Here is a 21,840-nt window from a genome sequence, read left to right as displayed (position 1 = left end):
TATGGACCGGCAGCCTATATGAGACCCTGTTTGGCATTACGCTAGGTTTTTATACAACCAAATCTTGCCCCCAAGCCAGGAATTAAAAAAATAAATTCCTGCTTTGAAGCCACTGGGAGCAACATTCAAGGGATTGGGGAGCTCGCGAGCCACTGGTTGGGGATCACTGGTCTATACTATACCATACCAGAAGTCTATATCTATACATATACTGTACAACAGGAAAAATCAAGGAGAGTCAGTTGTCTCCTGTAGCTTAAATAAAGATGCTCTCTCATTTGGATCCAAATTCCCTTAGCAACCAGGGAGTGGTTTAAATGAGAGACTGGTATACAGTATAAATAGTGCATTATGTTTGACATAATGCACCATATATGAAGCAGAGCACTGCTTTTTAACTTACAATTATGTCATAAATCCATTTTCTGCAAACGCCAAATCACTTTTAACTACAAAATACAGTACAATTGATGTTAAACAGAACACAAAATAAGGGGACTGGGGCAAAAACCTTGGAAGGAGGTTCTAGAAGTAGGGTGCAGTTACAGGGGCAAGAAGCTAGGGTGCAGCAGAAGAGTAATGGAAATTTGTATGAATGAGAGGTAGAGCTCTAGCAGTTCATGGGATGCTGTGGGACAAATGATAATATATTAAACTTGATTGCAAAGTTTTGCTTAATCTGTACAGCGCCCGGAGGAAAGAATTGTAAGAGAGGCTGCTTGATATGAATAAGCCTCGCGGGAGAGGAGACATGTTCTGAAAGGGAAAGTATCAGGTGGCAAACATTTAGGTGTGGCGTTATGTAGAACAGTGTCACGTTTCAGTAGCTGAGGTGTGGCACCGTGAGAGAGTGAATCTAATGGAGATAGCTAAGGTGGGGCCCCGCAAGGAATTGTGCCCATATCTACTTGCAACTTCTGCGATACAAGATATTTCCTCTGGTTAAATGAAAAGCATTATTATAAAGAAATATGGAATGTAGCAGTGTCGGGAGTAGGTAAGAGAAATGGAACATTAGACCAGCTGAGGAGCTACATATTAGGAATGACAGGGTATCACTTTGCCTGACAGTGTATGGAACAGAGCCATGAACATGGCTGGAGGGTGGGTCATTTTATGCCACAATAATATCTTGTAACTTTTTATAAAACTGTCTGCTTCTATGAAACTACAATAAGAAAACATATTTAAGACACACAACTAGTCAAACAAACAGATTCGTTACTGCTGTTTCCAAACCATAGCAAAAAAAAACCAATGCATCAACTTGGGCCCTAAGAATGGAAAATTGCATTATTAATCTGCAGAAACGATATCAAGTCGTTATTCATAGATCCATAGATGGAACGAATTACTTCTCTTTTGCTGCTTATTTATGTTGTGTTTGTGTGTAGAGTGTATCTTTAAGTTATATTATTAGCCAATGTCATATCTTTTCCATGGATGTATTTATCACACAATATAAAATGGTAAATTCCAGAACACCTTCTCTATTTTCTTTAGTCTTCTGTTTTAGCCACCCCCTCTTCTGATAAACCCCACCCTCTAGTTATGTTAGAGCAGTGATCCCCAACCAGTGGCTCGGGGGCAACATGTTGCTCACCCCCCTTTGATGTTGCCCCCAGTGGCCTCAAAGTAGGTGCCATTTTTACATTTCTGGCTTGGGGGCAAGTTTGGAAGCCCAGAGACACGGTTTTACCCCAAATAGAGCCTCCTGCAGGCAAGTAGTCCACATGGGGCCACCAATTAGCCACATTTTTCATGCTTGTGTGGCTCACCAACACTTTTTACATCTGAGTGTGGCTCACATGTAAAAAAGGTTGGGGATCCCTGGGAAAGGGAAACTTAAGTCTAAATAATAGCACAAGTCTACTGAGTGTGAGAAAGCAAAACCTTCCGTATAAGAGCACACTGTGTGTCTTGTGCAACACTCCACATTCAGCTTTTAATGGACTATTAAACCACTTACCAATAATGACAGCAAAGACTGTAAAAAGGACAAAGCCGTTCCGCTTGAGGAAACCCTTCACATCGTCTTTTGTTATGTTCTGCATCTTTTTTTTGGCCTTCAGTGAACGCTGGCGAACCCCTTCCTGAAACCGCTCCATCCTGTTCCCTGACCGTGGATCTTCCCCGTTGCTTTTAGTCATCTTCTTGTTTTCCTTCAAATGCCTCTTGTTGGGATTAAATAGCTGCTAAAACTTCCAGTGGATAATGAAAGGGAGTAGGCGGAGTAGCAAGAACTGTAACGCAAGATGTGAATTTATCATTGTAAGCATTAATAATTACATCCAATTATTCAATCTCATGTTCAACTTTATCATTAGGAAAATGTAAATATATTGTTTAAAGTGTTGATTGGGCAAGAGCTTGGTCCATCATACTATACCAACCCAAATCTCACATTCATGGTGCCTAGGGTTTGAGGTATCAGTCCTTTTGCTGTTTGATAACCAAGTTCTAAAGAGGAACCTGCAATATCTGATTGTTTTTACTTAACAAATAAGCTGAGATGGAACAAGTACTTCCATTAATCGGGGTGGAAATATTATTTGAAAATGAAAGGATTTCTGGTTTCTTAGCAATGTAATAAATGAAAGAAACATTTCAGATTTTTCTGATTTAAACAAAGGTGCAAGGAATTGAAGGCTGTCATTTTATAGGGGAATCTCTTCACCGTAACCATAAATGTAAAGGCAAAGGCTTCATGGCAACTTAATTAATTAAATTGCTTCATACAATACTGTCTCCATACAACTTGGGATAGTAGGGGCAACCAACACTGGGGGATAAAAGAAGTCCCCTTCAACATTTCTAGACCATTATAACATGAAATTTTTCTGGTGACGCAGCTGCAGAAAATTTTCACCTGTCTAGTCAGATTTTTTAGCCAGAGGACTCTCGAATGGAATCTAGTATCTGCTGGTAATTTGAAACAGTTCAACTGGTATGATTGCTTTACAAGATGCACTCTACACAATCCACATGTGCACATACGTTTGTTTAACCATTTGTGATATTAGCCAGTTAAGTATGGTAGAGATATATATGTTTATTAATATTTATATATATATATATAAATATATATAAAAAGTAATAGAAGGTATGACAGGTATGGGACCTGTTATCCAGAATGTTTGGGACCTGGAGTTTTCTGGATAAAGAGTCTTTCCGCAATTTGGATCTCCATACCTTAAATCTACTAATAAAATCATTTAAACATTAAATAAACCCAATAGGATTGTTTTGCCCCAACAAGGGGTAATTATTTCTTAGTTGGGATCAAGTACAGGTACTGTTTTATTATTACAGAGAAAAGGGAATCATTTAACCATGAAATAAACCCAATAGGGCTGTTCTGCCCCCAATAAGGGGTAATTATATCTTAGTTGGGATCAAGTACAGGTACTGTTTTATTATTATAGAGAAAAGGGAATCATTTAACCATGAAATAAACCCAATAGGGCTGTTCTGCCCCCAACAAGGGGTAATTATATCTTAGTTGGGATCAAGTACGGGTACTGTTTTATTATTACAGAGAAAAGGGAATCATTTAACCATTAAATAAACCCAATAGGGCTGTTCTGCCCCCAATAAGGGGTAATTATATCTTAGTTGGGATCAAGTACAGGTACTGTTTTATTATTACAGAGAAAAAGGAAATCATTTTTAAAAATCAGAATTATTTAATTTAAATAGAGTCTATGAAAGAGCCTTTCTGTAATTCAGAGCTTTCTGGATAATGGGTATCCAGATAACGGATCCTATTCCTGTATATACATAAATACAATATTTACTTGTAATTGTATTACAGCACGACTATATTTTTTATATTTTATTTTAAATTGTCTTTGATAATTCTTTATCTAACTTTTCCATGAGTCCTAAGTTCCACAAGTTCTTCTGGTCTGCCCAGTAAAAGCTAAATCTAATGCTATATCCCTATAAATAGTTCCACTATTGCAATAAATACCATAAGACACTATCTATATTCATGGGCACGCTGTGTTCACAGCTGGGATCCTGTTTTTGCAACCAGACTCTCTAACTATTTTCCCATATATTTTCCAACATTTTTCCAAACATATACACTATGCATTCGCCAGACCCAAATTCCAATACCTAGTTCCACGGCAAGTCGTGAGCCTCCATTTTCAAGATTGATTGTTTCTTTAGGTTCAGAAGAACATAATCCTCCAAAAGAGCCACACTGTCAGTGTTAAATCTCAATATACGCCGCCTATGCGAGAAACCTTATCCATTCTTAGTCACGAAAATCCTATAAAGTGAATCAGCTACTGTAACACTCGCCCCACACAAACACTATCAGAAAAAGAAGGCTGATATAACTTTATCATGCGTTGCCTGGTAAAAGAGAATCCACTTCAAAGCCGGGTATTGTGTTTCATTCATGTAAAATAATGACACAATTGTTTTGGGGGAATTCTATTAGATCTAAACAGAGCGTGATTTTAAGGAATGCACATGTTCCATGAACTCGTGGTTTGCTCATTAAAATCCCCAATAACAGCAGGTTTCTCATAATTATTGTTTGTCACTGGTAACACGGCGAATCCCTTTAATAGAATTAGGGCACAACAGAGTTAAAGAGGGATGTATATAGCTGGATTCTTTTTGCATTCCAGATTCCTCTCTGAAGTTTGCAGCAGAAAGTAGAAAGTAGACTGGCAAATTTAGCTTAAACCATGATCAGAACAGAGCAAAATGTCTTTTAGAAAAGGCAAAAAGGATAACTGGTCACTCACCTTTGTGTGGACAGGGAGACAGGGGATGGGATGTGGAGCGTTAGGCAGCAGAAGCACCCACAGGAGAGGGAGCACTCATACATGCAGTTCCCTGTTGCTCTCTGACTTAAGAAAGTGGGACGGGACTACACAGCAAAAGGGGGGAAAATCCAGCCAACTGGAGAGGAGAAGCGGAGCTTCTGGAATATTGATCAGCCCCGGCACAAATAAAGCAAACCTCCTATCTTTGTGTTCTGTGCGTGGGGTTTTTTTTCCCCCTTTTCCTTTTAAATTCAGGACCATTTTCACACTTTGTCAGTTCTGGTCTATTAGAAATGCAAAATGAGTGTTCAGGCAGAATGGGGGGGGAGTGGGAAAAAGAGCACACACTGAAAGCTTGGAGTTTTGCTTAATTAAACAACTTAATAAAGGAGGAGAAATTCAAGAAAGACTGTCATTAATAAATATAGAACGATCATTTTGTGTTGCATAGCACTTAAATGTATAACAGATAAAAAAAAGTTATTGTTTAATGCAGGGAAAAATTATTTTCTTTTATATTATAGAGGAAAAAAATGATTGTCTATGATAAAACCTTCTCCGGCAGGGGCACCCCCATAGGGGAGGAACAGAAATACAGTTACAGGGACTGTGTTTTATCCTGAAATTGTCTCCAGTAATTGCCTATTAGGGATAATCGGAATTACTGTGTAAATAGCACAAAAGAGCAGCTATTGCCTGAATATGTGGACCTCCTGGTGAGCCATCACTGAAATGCTGGGTAATTGGCCAAACCGTTTCCAGAGTTTCCCACTATGACTGCAGGTAGTTTGTGTCCAATTTTAACCCAAACTGGCATTTGAGGGATGGCCCAAGTGCAGAATCAGCATCGTTTTGGGGTTCTAAGCTGCTCCCAGTGTCTGTGACCCCTACTATCTTGAATAATGTTAAGGTGGCCATACACTGGCCAATTGTAGCTGCAGATATTGGTCCCTTGGACCGATTCGGCAGCTAATCGGCCTGTGTAGGGGCAGCATCGGCGGGCCTGCCCGACAATATCTGACCTGAAATCGGGCAGATATTGATCGGGCAGGTTAAAAAATTCAGTTGGATCAGGGACCACATCGGCTCATTGATGCGGTCCCCGAACTGACTGCAGGCTTAACAGTTGTTATAATTCGATCTTTTGACCCCAGGGCCACCTTTACTTGTGGCAGCAATCCGATTGTCTTGTGTACTATAGACCTTCCGCTACTTTTTATTATATCAGTGCAGGAAAATTTGGCATTTAAAAAAAAGTCAGCAAGACAAACTCAAGCAATAATTCAAACTATGAAAAAAATAGATTTCTTTGGCCCCATACAAATCCATTCCATTTTGCGCCGCAGATGTGAAAAAAAACAACTGCAACAAAAATAGTGCAACTTTTCTTCTTGAATGTCAGTTTATTTGAGAAAAAGCGCAACGTAATATTCCCATGCGCGTTTTGCCTGTAAAAAAAGTCACACTGGCGAGAATCACATTGTTCCAAATGTTTTAATAAACTGGGAAAATAAATAAATGGAGCTGTTGAATTCTCTTCTATTGAACCTCATCAGCTTTTACTTGCTGAGTTTTTTTCTGACGACTATTCGCAGATTTTTTTTCTTTATTTAATACCAGTATTTGTTATTCTTAAGAATATTCTCAAGTATATTTGGGTTTGCTGGGTTTTTTTGGATGCATTTTTCTTGAATCGTGCAAAAAAGTCGACTTTTGATAAATCGGCCCCTGTGTGTTATGTAAATAGGTATTTCTGCACTGTTGTCTCTGTGTCTATATCCATGGGAATATCCTAGAATTTAAGAAAGAGACTGGTGGCCCACCAGCTTTTGCAGGCTAACTACATTTCCCAGTATGTATGGGCACCCAGACTTGCATATTTGTCCCCCGAACATGTTCATAGTGTGGGGCCAGGGCAGTGGCTTGGGGGGCCCAGTTTGCTGACTGTAAGATTACCTTTCCTATAGTCCCTACCACTATTGCGTTATGACTATTCTTTGCATCCAACCTTTCCGTGTGGGAACATCATACAATGCTATCCCCAGACCGACTTTTCCTATACCTGCCGTTATAATTCGTTTGGCCCTAGGGTAATTCAATCGAATTACCCTGGATTCTCCCGATATTGCCACCCGTAGGTGGGGGATATCGGGAGAAGATCCGCTCACTTGATGACATCGCCAAACGAGCGGATCTTATGGTGTATGGGCACCTTAATTCAAACTGGCTACTTATGCAACAATCCTTTGCACAATTCACTAAATTATTTTTTTTTTTTTTATACACAGCTGATTTAGCAGGTTATTGGCCAACCTGGAATTGCATGGGTTGCAACTCTCTACACTAATGAAGGGAGATACAATCAAACTATACCCCCAAACAATGTGGGTGTCTATAAAAATATACTGCATAAACAGCTCATATGTAAAACCCTGCTTCATCTAAATAAACTGTTTTCATATAAATAGACTTTTTTAGTAGAATGTGCCATTGGGTAATCCTAAATAGAAAACTGCCATTTTAAGTACTAAGGGCCGCCCCCTGGGATCATAGGGTTCACAGTGCACACAAACAAGCCAAGGCACACATACATGCTAGGCCCCATCAGCCAATGAATGGGCAGAGTTCTGCCTTTTACTCCCACACTACTTCCTGTTACAGTCAGAGCTGCATTATTTCCTGTCAGCTGATCCCTGAGGGAGCACCCAGCCCATCACTAAATGGCGGCTCAAGGGAAAGGATATAAAAGGACAATATTTACTGATATATATATTCCAGTTTGGTGAGTTTCTTTAATAGGTCACTTAACATAACATAAACTGTTGGTTAAGTAATTCATTCTAGTGGTATAGTTTTCCTTTAAGTTGTAATAATGAACTTTGCCTTTCCATATGTGGTCTGTTTGCACTAATATCAAGCCAATAGTGATGAGGACAGGAGCGCTCAGGGCCACTCAGTCCTTCCTGCCTTTCAGTCTAGTCGAGTGCTGTTGCACCTAGTGACACCCAGATCAATAGGGGCAGTACGCTTGTACCAAAAGAATCAGGCGTCAAACGCCACTTGCATGCTGAATCAAGCAAATGATGGCAGGGGTGCTTCAACAACAGTTGTTATTTGGAAGGAAATGTGCATGCATTTGCGTCATTTTGGCGAATCAGACATAATTGTGGTAAGTGCAGGCAGTTGCACCAAGCGCATCACCCTTTGTGACTGCAATGGAATTCTGGGAAAAAATATAAGGCTGCCATTGTGAAAGAAAACATGAAACTGCAGTTTGCTCAAAGCACTTGCCCTTAATGTTTGTGTGTCAGATTCCATAGTAAAAAAATCTGATATCATATAAAGAAGTCCTCGGATCCCTGATGGAGTCTGGGGATCATTCAAATCCACTGGAGGTATATATCCGGCCCACAGGCTTCCCAATGGGCTTTGGTTTATGTGCTGTCCCTTTATATACCTGAAGTGGTCCCATTGTATTTTAGGTTTTGTATTAGATTTCCATGCTGAAATGTGGATTCCAATGTATTTACTGACTATGCAGGAACCAAAAAAGAAAGGCATTTATTACTTTCTTCTACAGAGATAAAAGGCCCTGACCCCAGGGACCTTAGAGAGTCAGGGTCAATAGTGTGACCCCCCAGCCTCCACAACAACCTTAAATAGGGTGTGGGATCCTAGCTTATGTCTTTCATGTATTTTTATTCCATTGACTCAAGTTAAAGATGGGGTAGAGTATAGGGTGCTGTTATTAGTAGGAGTCTCAACCAACCAACCACCCAGCAGGATAGATAAAAATCTGCTAATGGTCTCTCTTTTCAGGCTTTTTAGTTAGATGTTATGGTTCAGTATTGACATGAATTGCTCCAGGCAGGGGCTAACTAAGTACTCCTTTAATATATAACTTATGCCCCTAAACAAGGTTTAAGCTGAAACGGAAGGCGTCATGTTGGTTGTGTGTCCCAGGCCCAACCACAGTAGGAACAATGTTACTGCAGTTTACAAAAAGAATTGGATCAATGATCCAGCTAATGTTGCATTTCCATGACGTTAAATTTGTATAAAGAACATCTAAATATGGAATGAAGGCAGGTACCCTGAAAATGAGTCTTTATTATAGATATATCATGAGCTCAGCCTTATACTTTTCTATCTAAATGTATGACTATGATAAAGATTATACTTTTATGTTATAATCCTGACTATTAGAGGATTCATGTTCGGGGGGGGGGGGGTTTGGCTTCATTACAAATTCAGGTTTGTCTGCTCCCTTGCCTAGAAGCTCAGGATGGTGTAGCGGAGCCCCATGATTTATTATATTGTGTAAACCAACATGATGTTGCCCGTAGCAACCATTCAGCAATAAGATTTGACGGGTCACCTACATGTTAGAAAACAAAAGCAAAGATCTGATTGGTTGCTATGGACAACATCACCAGTGACGTTGGCTTACCCTCTATAATAAATATGCTCCTAAGAGTGTCCTCATTTTTCTTTAATTTAATAAATTGCTGAGCTTCTAGACAGCTACTGAATTTTAACCACTAATATCCAATACTTATGTTCCTTCACCTTTATAAAGGCTTGTCTCTAGGCAAACCCATCCAGTCATGTAAACTTAACCCAGAAATGTTGACCAGGAAGTTTATTGTTAAAGAAGTTGTTCACTTGAGTTATCTTTTAATAAGATGTAGAGAGTGCTATTCTGAGACAGTTTGTAATTGGTCTTCATTTTTCATCATTGGTAGTTTTTTAATTATTTTACTTTTTGTTAGGCAGATCTCCAGTTTGGCATTTCAGCAGTTATGTGGTTGCTAGGGTCCACTTTACCTTAGTAACCAGGCAGAGATATGAATAGCAGAGGGGTGAAATAGAAAGATACGTAATCAGCGTCGGACTGGGCCAGCCCAGATCCGTTCTGATCCGATTCGCCTTCTCCCTCCCCCAAGGCGCCGCAGATAAGTTTCTTTTAGGAGTGCTCAGGGAGGGGGGTCACAGGATGTTGGGGGGCTGTGCGGGTGGAGGGGGTGAAGACGATGGGGGCCATTGGGGGTGCAGGGGCCCCTGAGGCAAAACCCCCCTGCACCCCCCAGTCTGACCCTGTACATAATAAAATGTAACAATAACAATAAAACTGTAGCCTCACAGAGCAATTGTTTTTTTGGCTGCCGGGGTCAGTGACTCCCATTTGAAAGCTGGAAATAGGCAGAAGAAGGAGCCAAATAATTAAAAAAAAACTATTTTATAACATATTAAAAGTTAACTTAAAGCTGAACTACACTTTTACGCACTGGTATTTTCCATTTTTCCAAATAGGTGTAAAGCTGAAGGTGGTCTTAAAATTGCCGGGACAATGTGGTTGTCTCACTGATGACATGAAGGTAGCCTACGTCTCTTGTCTTTTAGATATCAGCTTTTATAAACTCATTCATAACAACTGATTACAAAATGTATTAGCATTTTCCTTAAGGTACAGGTATCAGACTGCTTTCTTTTAAGAAGCTTTTTGTGTCGTAGAATATGGAAATAATTCATAGTTAAATTTTTTTGAAGGCAACTAATGTGTCAGCTCCCAATCCTAGGTATAAGCAAATGTAAAGAAAGGGAATGTTCAATAAATAATAATACAGGTATGGGATACCGTATCCGGAAACCCATTATCAAGAAAGTTCTGAATTATGGAAAGGCCATCTCCCATAGACTCCATTTTAATCCAATAATTCAAATTTTTAAAAATAATTTCCTTTTTCTCTGTAATAATAAAACAGTACCTGTACTTGATTCCAACTAAGATACAATTACCCCTTATTGGGGCAGAACAGCCCTATTGGGTTTATTTAATGGTTAAATGATTCCCTTTTCTCTGTAATAATAAAACAGTACCTGTACTTGATCCCAACTAAGATATAATTACCCCTTATTGGGGGCAGAACAGCCCTATTGGGTTTATTTAATGGTTAAATGATTCCCTTTTCTCTGTAATAATAAAACAGTACCTGTACTTGATCCCAACTAAGATATAATTACCCCTTATTGGGGGCAGAACAGCCCTATTGGGTTTATTTATTGGTTAAATGATTCCCTTTTCTCTGTAATAATAAAACAGTACCTGTACTTGATCCCAACTAAGATATAATTACCCCTTATTGGGGGCAGAACAGCCCTATTGGGTTTATTTCATGGTTAAATGATTCCCTTTTCTCTGTAATAATAAAACAGTACCTGTACTTGATCCCAACTAAGATATAATTACCCCTTATTGGGGGCAGAACAGCCCTATTGGGTTTATTTAATGGTTAAATGATTCCCTTTTCTCTGTAATAATAAAACAGTACCTGTACTTGATCCAAACTAAGATATAATTACCCCTTATTGGAGCCAAAACAATCCTTTTCCTAATTACTGTTTAGATATTTTTTTAGTAGATAAGGCAGGGGATCCGAATTACAGAAAAATCCCTTATCCGGAAAACCCCAGGTCCCAAGCATTCTGGATAACGGGTCCCATACCTGTACCATGCGGTTTTCTAATTTTGAGTGCTTTAAACTTTGTTCTTAACTTGAAAAGTGATTTGGTGAAGGCAAAAAAACGCCTGTTAGGTTTGACAAAGCAGGTTCTACCCGACGGGGCAAAGTGACAGTTCTGTGAAATGTACTATTCACCTGTGAAATTATACACCTATGGAAGAAATACAAACACGGGGAAAAATGAAGACCTTAGATTGTCTCATGGTTCCTTTAAAGTACTTCGTCAATTTGTGGAAGTAATTATGGATTTAACAGCAGATTTAATGTGATAATGAGCCTGTTATAGGATTTACTGTAGACTTGCTTTTCTAAAGCTCTAAAATAACTACCAATTATTTATTTCTATTGGATCTGCACTACCCTGTTATTAGTTTGCTCTGCAAGGCACTTATTTAATGCTAACAGGCTATTGTATTTACAGTATGTTTCTTCTGTAAATATATTACCTGAGCTATTAAGCTATTTGAGAGCAGCTTTATACTATTAATATTTTGTATGCTGGCTACAATGTCGTTTAAAAGGCAACAAGTATCTATTTTGGACAGAATCTGTTACTACATGTAACTGCTACTCAGCTGTAGTTATATTAATTAATAAGCAAGCTGACATTTAAACTGTTATGTGGTTGCTATGGTCACTTGTCATAGTAAACAGGCGATGGCATGAATGACAGGTGGATACAGGGGAGAGGTCTTTAAGACAAAGATATGCTATACCGGAATAAGCTATGGACTCACCATCAGTCCACAATCGGGTTTCTGCGGTCTTATTTGTATGTTTAAATATGAAAGGAAGCGGTTATATTTCTTTTTTAAAGGGAAAAACATGTTCAAAACCCATCAGTTAATAGAGCTTCTCCAGCAGAATCCTGCATTATAATTGGTTTTTCAAAAAACACAAACAGATTTCTTATATTTAATTTTGACATTTCACATGGGGCTAGCCATATTCCTTATTTCCCAGGGTGCCACAGCCATGATAAACTTCAGTCACACTTTACTGCTGCACTGCAAGTTGGAGTGATATCCCCCCCCCCCCCCTCCCAGCAGCGATCAGCAGAGCAATGGGAAGGGAGCAAGATAGCAGCTCCCAGTAGGTATCAGAATAGCACTCAATAGTAAGAAATCCAAGTCCGGCTTGGGACTCCCCCAGTTACATGGGAGTAGGAGAAACAATAGGTTAGCTGAAAGCAGTTCTAATGGGTAGCGCTGGCTGAAAACTCAGACTCAGGCACAATGCTCTGAGATGGCGCCTACACACCAATATTACAGATAATAAAATACATTTGTTGGTTCAAGAATAAAATTTAAAATGGTGAATTATTTGCTATGTAAACAGTGTAATTTAGAAATAAAAAGTGCACCATAAAAATCATAATAGAATCCCTTTTAGCAATGGCCTTCAAACAACACCCCAGTGGAGATAAATAAATGATAGAGGTCTATTTCAGTATAGATTAAATGACTCAACTCAAATGAGCAAATATATATATATAAAGGTACAAACTGGCTCAGAAAAAATGTTCCTTGAGCGCAGTTGGTTCAGCTTTCCTTAACAGTACAACTATAGGAACTTCCAGCAAGACCACCAAGTTACCCTGCAGACCACCAGGCCAGCATGCAAATATACTCAGTGTCATAACCATCAGAAGGAACACACATTCTGGAGTGTTTATGGCAGATTTGCTGTCAGGTTCCATTTCCTCTCTATTTCCCATTCATAAACATCACTTTCAATCTACATACGACACATAAATGGAGAATCCCTAGTCTATCCTAACATATACTAAGAAAGGATCCAAGTCCTCATATGGTTTGAGTTGTTCCATAAAACTCCTTTGCCAATCAGCACTAACAACTAAGGCCTTTGTATTATCTGCAATGTTTTGCTATAGGCAATGAATGAGAAACACGCCTATGGAGAAAGGGCTGCAAGTGGCAAAGGTCCATATTAATAAAGGTCCTAAACTTTTTTTAATGCTATATTTATTGAAGAGATTTTGTAACCGTAATCAGTGGCTTTTCCATGGGCAAAAAAATACTAGAGCTTTCATTCAGAATGTATTGAAGTCTGGTCTGATCCTCCTGTTTGCTTCTTGTGACCTTTGTAGGTCCCTTGATCTCCTTGCACCCCAGGCACCAACAAACTCTATTGCCCCCTAATAACTGTTCTGCTCTCCCCGAGGTTGTCTCATCCTCGGTGAATGCTGAATTCTGCTCTTTGTTTGCCTTTTCTGCTTCCTCTCTATAATAGGGAATATAAGTTGTTGCAGACTTTCAAAGAATGGGGCAAAAATGTTGTAGTTTTATAACTGCAGTTCTGCCATTGGCTAATGATAAAATGAAACAATGATAGTCTCCATATAAAGGTAAAGACAAACAAATGTAATATCTGATGCCGTTGTTTACGTGTTTATGACTGATGACAAAATAAACAAATTGATCAACATCTGACACAGAGATAAGATTGACATTACATGTAACGACAAACAGAGCAACACATATCATCTGTTGTCTTCCACTTGATCAGGTCCCATGTCTTCTGTTGTTCCTTAACTGATCAGGCCCAAGTTATGGTTGGCCAGTTCACTAGTTCATCAGCATCCTTCATGGGGCCCTACTACTTAGTAGCAGCTACTTGTCACGTCTACTTAACACCAGAAAATCCCCTGCCATAGACAATACTGAGATTTGCCTCTGCTAAAACACATGTAGAGACAATTATCAGTAAATGATCAGCATTGTCTATTTTTGAGGCTGTGAAAAGTAGCTGCTACTAGTAGTTCCGTGTGTCTTCACCCTAAAAGTTATTGGTTTTCAGCCTTATTGTTAAATATGTCTTAGCCTTCCCCATATCCAGCCATGTAACTGAATGTAACCTTTTGGGTTAAAGGGGTTGTTAACCTTTAAATTAACTTTTATTATAATGTAGACATCATACTAAATATACATGATATTCTTAAGGCCCCATACATGGGCCGTAAAAGCTGTAGTGTAGATGGTCTAAGTTGGCAGCTTTATGACCCATGTATGTGGTCTTCAGAGTGGTCTGCTCAACCGATATTTGGGCAAAAATCAGCCAGATGTTAGATCATAGTATCCAAGGCTATTGTGATACTAATATCTACAGTTAGTATTAGTGGTTGTATATATAGTTTATGTATGTGAGTGTATAGATAGGTCAGTATAGGTTGTGTGTGCTGGGTTTACTTGGAAGGGTTGAACTTGATGGACTCTTTTTTCAACCCTATGTAACTATGTAAGATGTTGATTGGGCAGGTTCCCGTTGGGGCAAGGAGAGCAGTGCCTTGTTAAAGGATCCTCACCCTGATGGCCTGTATCCCATCAATGTGATCCGATGGTCAGGTCGATCAGGTTAATGCAATACTGCCGACCTCAAGGTGGATATAGCAGGAAGAAAGACGTTTGTATGGTGACCTTGCCAAACAAGGGGGTATTTCCATGCATGGCCCAGCTTGAAAACATTTGCAATTGGTCTTCATTTTTAATTTTTTAGCTGTGTTCAGCAGCTCTTCAGTTTGGAATTTCAGCAGCTATCTGGTTGCTAGGGTTTACTAGTGGTTTAATTACAGGATATGAATAGGAGAGGGACTGAATAGAAAGATAAGAACGAAAATAACGTAATGTCATAAAATAACAAAAATAATACTATTTTCAAGGAACAGTAAGAGTATCAATGTAATGAATATATTATGTACTGTTGCCCTGCGCTGCTATAGAAACACTACTATACAGAAGACATAATCAGCGGTTCAATTACAATGCCGTGTTATAGTTACATGTAAACTCTTTTGCTTACTATAACAAGGAATCCTAACCATACCACTGATTATGTCTTCTGTTTATCTAGAGTGTCTGCAGAACTATTTTCTTTTAGATACATGGGGGCATATTTATCACGGAGTGAGAATAGAGTTCACCAGAGGGCAATTCCGCAGCTTTCTATGCAAGGGTATAGGATTTTTTGGTGCATGTTTATTAAAGGGTAATTATTCCTTTACAAGTGAATAGAGAGCTGTGAAATTTAACTGGCAAGTTTTATTCCCCCCCCCCCCCCTTGATAACTATGCCCCATGTTTTTTTGGGGTTATTTTTGAAGGGAAATGTCTTATTTTCTTGCACCGTGATAATTCACTTTTTTCCAACTGATGGGAGGTCTATTAAAGAGTGCTCTCCTTCTGCAGTTATCACCACAGGGTATATAGTCAACAGATAAATACCTTTCACTTGGTTTCCTCATTAACAGAACAAGAATGTTTATTTAGATGTGAACACCATCTGCAAAAATGAAGGTGAATCCCCATTGGAAAGAATGCACTGGGCTCTGCAGATGTTGTGCTCTTATCTACACAAGGGACGGGTCGGTGTGCCTAGTTATGCTGTTCAGGTCCATTAAACGTTATATCTTACTTAGCCCCTAACACACTGCAGGGTGGCCATTTTTGGCTTTGATCACACTGTAACCCAAAGACATATTCTATTGTGCCCTTTGAAGACCCACCATAAAGCCACAGGGAAATGTTTTTATCAGCTGCTTGGCATATGGAACCAGCCTTCGGAAAACATAGGGGAGGCATCAATGTCACACTGCATCTTCATGGCTCTGAGGGGGTTACAGTGTAAATCTATTGACAGCCATTAGTAGATACATCCTATTATAGATATCAGATTCTCAGCAATTTTCAACTAAACATTAATTCAATGGCTTTAAAATTATTCTTAAATGTAATACCTACTGAAAGCAGTGTTTGTCTGGATTCTTAGTCTTAGACTAGTCTAAGGGGCACATTTACTAATCCACGAATCCGAATCACGAATGGGAAAAAATCGCATTGGAAACGAAAATTTCGGAAGATCGAAAATATCACGAAAATGCTTACGAAAAAATCGTATTAGTTACGATAATATCGTATTGGCGATCCGAATGTCATAAAATTTTCGTACCGAACAATTGTAAACAACGGTAAAACCTTTCCGATTTTTTCGTGCAAACGTCCGATAAAGTCGTGTGCCGTACGAAAAAGTCGTGCGCCGTACGAAAAAGTCGTGCGGACGCCCGAAAAAATCGGCGAAAATACGCTCAGAGCATTCGCATGAACGCTCGAGCGTTCATGCTTTTGTAAATGTGCCCCTTAGTCTTAGACTGTAAGCTCTATGGGGCAGGGACCTCCTTCCTACTGTGTCTCATACCACATGGCACTTACTCCCTGTGTATTTATACTTATTTATTGTATTTATTATAACACTTGTCCTCCCTGTGTGTAATTGTGTATTCTGTAAGACTGTACAGCGCTGCGTACCCTTGTGGCGCTTTATAAATAAAGTTATACACACATAATATGTTGTCTATGGAACACTGAAGTGTCAGGGGAGAACACTGCTTTAATTCTTAGCAGTCTGATTCTTGGTGTATTCTTTAAATGTTCTTCAAAACATTATGTATATGTGTGTGTGGTCTTCAAAATATTTCCATTATAAAATACATGTAGTGAACACCAATGGGCTTATTTAACAATTTTCGAGTTTGTAAATTACATTTTCTTTTTCTAAATCGGATAAATCAAGCATCTCGAATGCTCGCTTATTTATCATTCAATTTTTTCGTGTTTTAATTCGAGTTTGAATATGGCTTTGTCTAGGACAACTCCCTCTGTCTTTTATGGAAACTCACAAGCTTTTAGATGGCGAATTTTTTGGCAAACCAAGAAAGTCAAACTCAAACGTTGATAATCCCTAAGGCAGTGATCCAAAACCTTTTTTTACCCCTGAGCCACACTGAAATGTAAAAAGAGTTGGGGAGCAACATAAGCATGAAAAATGTTTCTGGGGTGCCAAATAAGAGCTATAATTGGCTATTTGGAACCCTTTAAGTGTACTGGCAGCCTATAGAAGGCTCTGTTTGCAGTACACTAGGTTTTTATGCAACCAAAAGTTGCCCCCAAGTCAAGAGTTCAAAAATAAGCACCTGCTTTGACGCTACTGAGAGCAACATCCAAGGGGTTGGGGAGCAACATGTTTCCCCTGAGCCACTGGTTGGGGATCACTGCCCTAAGGGAATAGTATCTTACAGACAATTGGTATACAAACAGGGCCTCCAGTGGAGTAACATTTACGACTCAACTAATTTCTGGCCCAAGGGTCTAGTCAGCAGTGCTCTTTTCTATTTTAGGCCCCTCTGTTCTTAGACAGGCAAAGTAATATCTAGGCTAAGGTGGTGCTTATACATGGCCGGCTTCTCTGCTCACAGGACTGGGGGGGCAGACATTTAGTTGTATAGACAATCAATAGCCCAACTATTTTCAAACTCTTAATAAAATGTGACCCTTGGGTTTCACAAACTTAAAGCCTATGTTTGTTTTTTCATCGCTTAATGCATTTGCCAAATGGAAAATATGTACTTATTTTCCACTTACTGTATTTCCCCATGCTTTTGTAAAAGTATCACTGGCTCATTTTTAGGGTTGACTAACCTGCCACTGCCTGGCTAAGAAACTGGCCATAAGCTCTTTGTCAGCTCTTACAGGCCTTTAACTATATTTATAATCTGGGTGCTGGAAGCCAGAAATAGACTGTGGCCCATCACTGCAGTGAGTATGGTACCATATCATGGGGGGGTGGGGGCAAATAGGGCCATGAATGGTCTGCAGGTAACCAGACCTGGGTGATTTTTATCTAAAAAAAAGAAATGGGAAAAAACAGTCTTTGGCCTTTGATGCTAGTTCTTTCAGAAGGAGAATATGAATAGACCTTGATTGGTTTGAGAGAGATTGATTTGATTGTTTTATTCACTTAAAAGTGAACCCCCCAACTACTTCTTAGGGTTCCCACTGAGTTTTTTTTACCCTAAAATGCTCAGGATGTAAAAGTGTCACAAATGCTGGAAGGTTCCAACTGAGGTCATATTATAGGGGATCTCTATCCATTTGTATTCATGGATATTCCCCTATAGTTTCTGTTTCGAACGACCAATTGTGATCCGATGGAATAATATGATTGTCACTGCAAAGGCCCAGCCAAGGTTGACACTATTGATAAACCATCTTGTTCTGTGTGACTAGTACAAAAATAAAATACAAAAATCTAAATATTACTGAATTCTCTGTGGATACATTTTACTATTTTTGATACAAAAGAATGATCTGTTCATAAAGAATCTCCTGTATTCTGTACTGTATTCATCAGAAGAATCATCAATATCGCAATGGAAACAACTTTACCGTATTTATTTCAATAACTTTTCACCAGTGGAGAACACATTATTTAATTTAAAGTTTTATCCAAATAAAACATTTGAAATGGATGAAAATTGAAAATGACATTTTAAAAAACACAGATTTGCCAACTGGACATTCCATAAACTTCCTAACTAATTGCATCAACTAGTGAAAAAAATGTAAAAATATATAAAAGCTGATAATCATCATAAAATACTGTATGTATGAGCCCTATGAAAACATGAAATAAAAAGAAAATTCTATTTTGATGCATTTATTTACAAAAATAGAATTAACTTTTTTGAAGCAGAGAACGTGATGGAAAAATCATCATCATCATCATCATCAATACAAATTAATTGTCAATAAGTAATGAATAAGTAATTAATGAAGTCTCATGTTACAGAATGACTGTTGGACTATAATATTTTGCATTGAGTTGATTTCAACATTGAAGCAACAATTGTGTATGTTAAACATAGGAAGAAACAGCCATGGGGACTAAACCCCTTCCTACTAGTTATTTCCCCCACCTCTATGGAGGCACAAAGCACATTCTGCTGCAGGTCTTTAAAACTAAAAAAAGAAATCCGTTTCCTCTTGATGTTTGCTCATTTCTAAACTGTTTCCCATAGGAGGGCTGCCGAAAAGGTCTCAGAAATAGAGCAAGTTCAGTGGTCTATTCAGCCTCAATGCAGCCCCCTAGATAAGAGTTCCTAAAAAAGGAGCACAAATTCAGTCCCGCAGTGGGGTATTTGTGCCTTATAATAACCTCTCCCACAGTCCCAGGATCTAGAGCTATTCACTGCTTGTAGCACCTTTTACGCAGAACAATGAGCAACTTTGAAAGGCCCACTGCTTTCATTTTGCCACCGAGGGACCAGGCTTCTGCAGGCACAGCTTCTCATCAGAAACACACACACAAATTCCTTTATTGACTCCTTGCTATCGGCCAGTATTAAGGAACACCCGCCTGTTCTGTATCTGGGGGCTGCCAGCTGTGTCAACAGCTCCATTCTCAATCTGCTGTTGAGATGTCTCCCTGCATGTTTATACATTAAAGTCTATTCCTGTACCAAGACGCTAATTTTATCCGCTATAACTTTCCTCTGCCCACTATATTATTATAATGTTACAATTTCAATAGGGTGCATACTATTTCACAGCATATATTGCTTGGGTTACCCAGAATGGTTTAGCTATACAGGTACAGGTATGGGACCTGTTATTCAGAATGCTCGGGACCTGGGGTTTTCTGGGAAAGGGATCTTTTTGTAATTTAGATCACCATACCTTAAAGGGATACTGTCATGATATTTATGGGGTACTTTTTATTTATAAATTACACTGTTTACATAGCAAATAATTCACTCTACCATTTCAAATTTTATTCTTGAACCAACAAATGTATTTGTAGCTGTAATATTGGTGTGTAGGCGCCATCTCAGTGCATTGTGCCTGAGTCTGAGCTTTCAGCCAGCGCTACACATTAGAACTGCTTTCAGCTAACCTATTGTTTCTCCTACTCCCATGTAACTGGAGGAGTCCCAAGCCGGACTTGGATTTCTTACTATTGAGTGCTATTCTGATACCTACTGGGAGCTGCTATCTTGCTCCCTTCCCATTGTTCTGCTGATCGGCTGCAGGGAGGAGGGAGGGGGGGGAATATAACTCCAACTTGCAGCACAGCAGTAAAGTGTGACTGAAGTTTATCAGAGCACAGGTCACATGGTTGTGGCACCCTGGGAAATGAAGAATATGGCTAGCCCCATGTGAAATTTCAAAATGAAATCTGTGTTTGTGACAAACAGATTACAATGCAGGATTCTGCTGGAGAAGCTCTATTAACTGATATGTTTAAAAAAAAAAAAAAAACATGTTTTCCCCTGACAGTATTCCTTTACGGCTGCTAAAAAAATATTTTAGCATTAATTAAACCCAATAGGATTATTTTCTTATATCTTACTTGGGATCAAGTACAAGCTACTGTTTAATTATTACACAGAATCATTTTTTAAAATTTAAAATTATTTGTATATTATAGAGTCTATGGGAGAAGGCCTTCCTGTAATTTCCAACTTTCTGGGTAACAGGTTTCCGGGTAACAAATCCCATACCTGTGTCAACAAAACCTTATCTTTTATTTCAAGTGTGGGGGGGTTACAATGGTGGGGGCATTGCAACAGACCCCAGTCCAACAATGAAAGAGACCACAGGATGTGGCACCTTAATGTGGTCCTTAATGTAATGGCTTTCATTACTTCCGTTAGTTGGCCAAGTGCCTTACTTCTACAATACTCGTTATCTTGGGCTGATTTTGTTGCCTCTTGCTTATTAATTCCTGTTAAGGCCTCAAAATGCTGCTATGATGTAAAGTCAAGGATTCAGATGGGATGTCCAACTTCTGTAGTCTGAATGCTCTAATACATGGATCTATGTAGCTATGGGTTCTGCCATAAAGCATAATAGGTGACTATTTTTGTAAGAGAAAAGAACAAAACCATCTATAAGGTGCCAGACACAGTCAATACAGGGCTGTTAGGACTCAAGAAACCATGACAAACTACTGAGTTCCTATAGCTCTACAAGCAAACCATACACTGTATAGAGTCCACAGAAACTGCCTTATCACCCACTAAACCAAAATTACTCTCCCCTAATTAACGTCTATACAGTCAGAGGGTTATGTAGTAACAGCCAACCAAAATGTTATTTTCCTGGCAAAGTACAGTTAGCTGATTGTAAAGACACATCTCATAGGTTGCTGTGGGCCTGAGCAACATGTCGCCACAGTTACTATAATTCATTGGGAACCTCTTGCATTTTCTGCTTGAATGTAAGGTATAACTTACACTGTATTTACACATGTACTATATATTTGACTTTATCTTGCACTGACATCTCCACCTACATCTTTCCCTCAGTGTTCCATTTTGCATAACCTTGGGGCTCAAGTTAATAAAAATAAACATGAGAGCATATGCTCTTGTTCCCTGGAATGGGGCTTCGTGAGAAAATACTGCTTATGATAGATTTAATTAACCTAAAAAATTAATTGAAAAAACTGTATGTATGAATATAGGGTGTAAGCTCTATGGGGCAGGGACCTCCATCCTTTTGTGTCTTTGACTTGTTGCAACTGTATTTATCTTGTATTTATTGTTATACTGTGTATTTATCTATTATTATCTTAATAACCCCCTGTTTGCATTAATGTATTCTACTGTACAGCACTGCGTACATAAGTAGCGCTTTATAAATAAAGATATACATACATATAGGGTGGCTTTGCTAA

The 21,840-nt window shown here is 38.9% G+C and overlaps 1 protein-coding gene across 1 annotated transcript in view; it reads right to left on the bottom strand.

The window, feature by feature from the left end:
* The window catches only part of slc1a3 (solute carrier family 1 member 3), a 48,886-nt gene extending 44,054 nt beyond the window's left edge, over positions 1–4,832 (bottom strand). Inside the window, 2 exon segments of the mRNA NM_001113216.1 lie at positions 1,970–2,243; positions 4,767–4,832. Coding sequence (NP_001106687.1) covers positions 1,970–2,150 — 181 coding nt within the window. The 5' untranslated portion in view covers positions 2,151–2,243; positions 4,767–4,832.
* Between the last annotated feature and the right edge of the window lie 17,008 nt (positions 4,833–21,840).

This window comes from Xenopus tropicalis, chromosome 1 (genome assembly GCF_000004195.4).
Source record: "Xenopus tropicalis strain Nigerian chromosome 1, UCB_Xtro_10.0, whole genome shotgun sequence".
Classification (NCBI taxonomy): domain Eukaryota; kingdom Metazoa; phylum Chordata; class Amphibia; order Anura; family Pipidae; genus Xenopus; species Xenopus tropicalis.
Note: the sequence above shows the minus strand (reverse complement) of the source record. Positions and strands in the feature narration are given on the sequence as shown.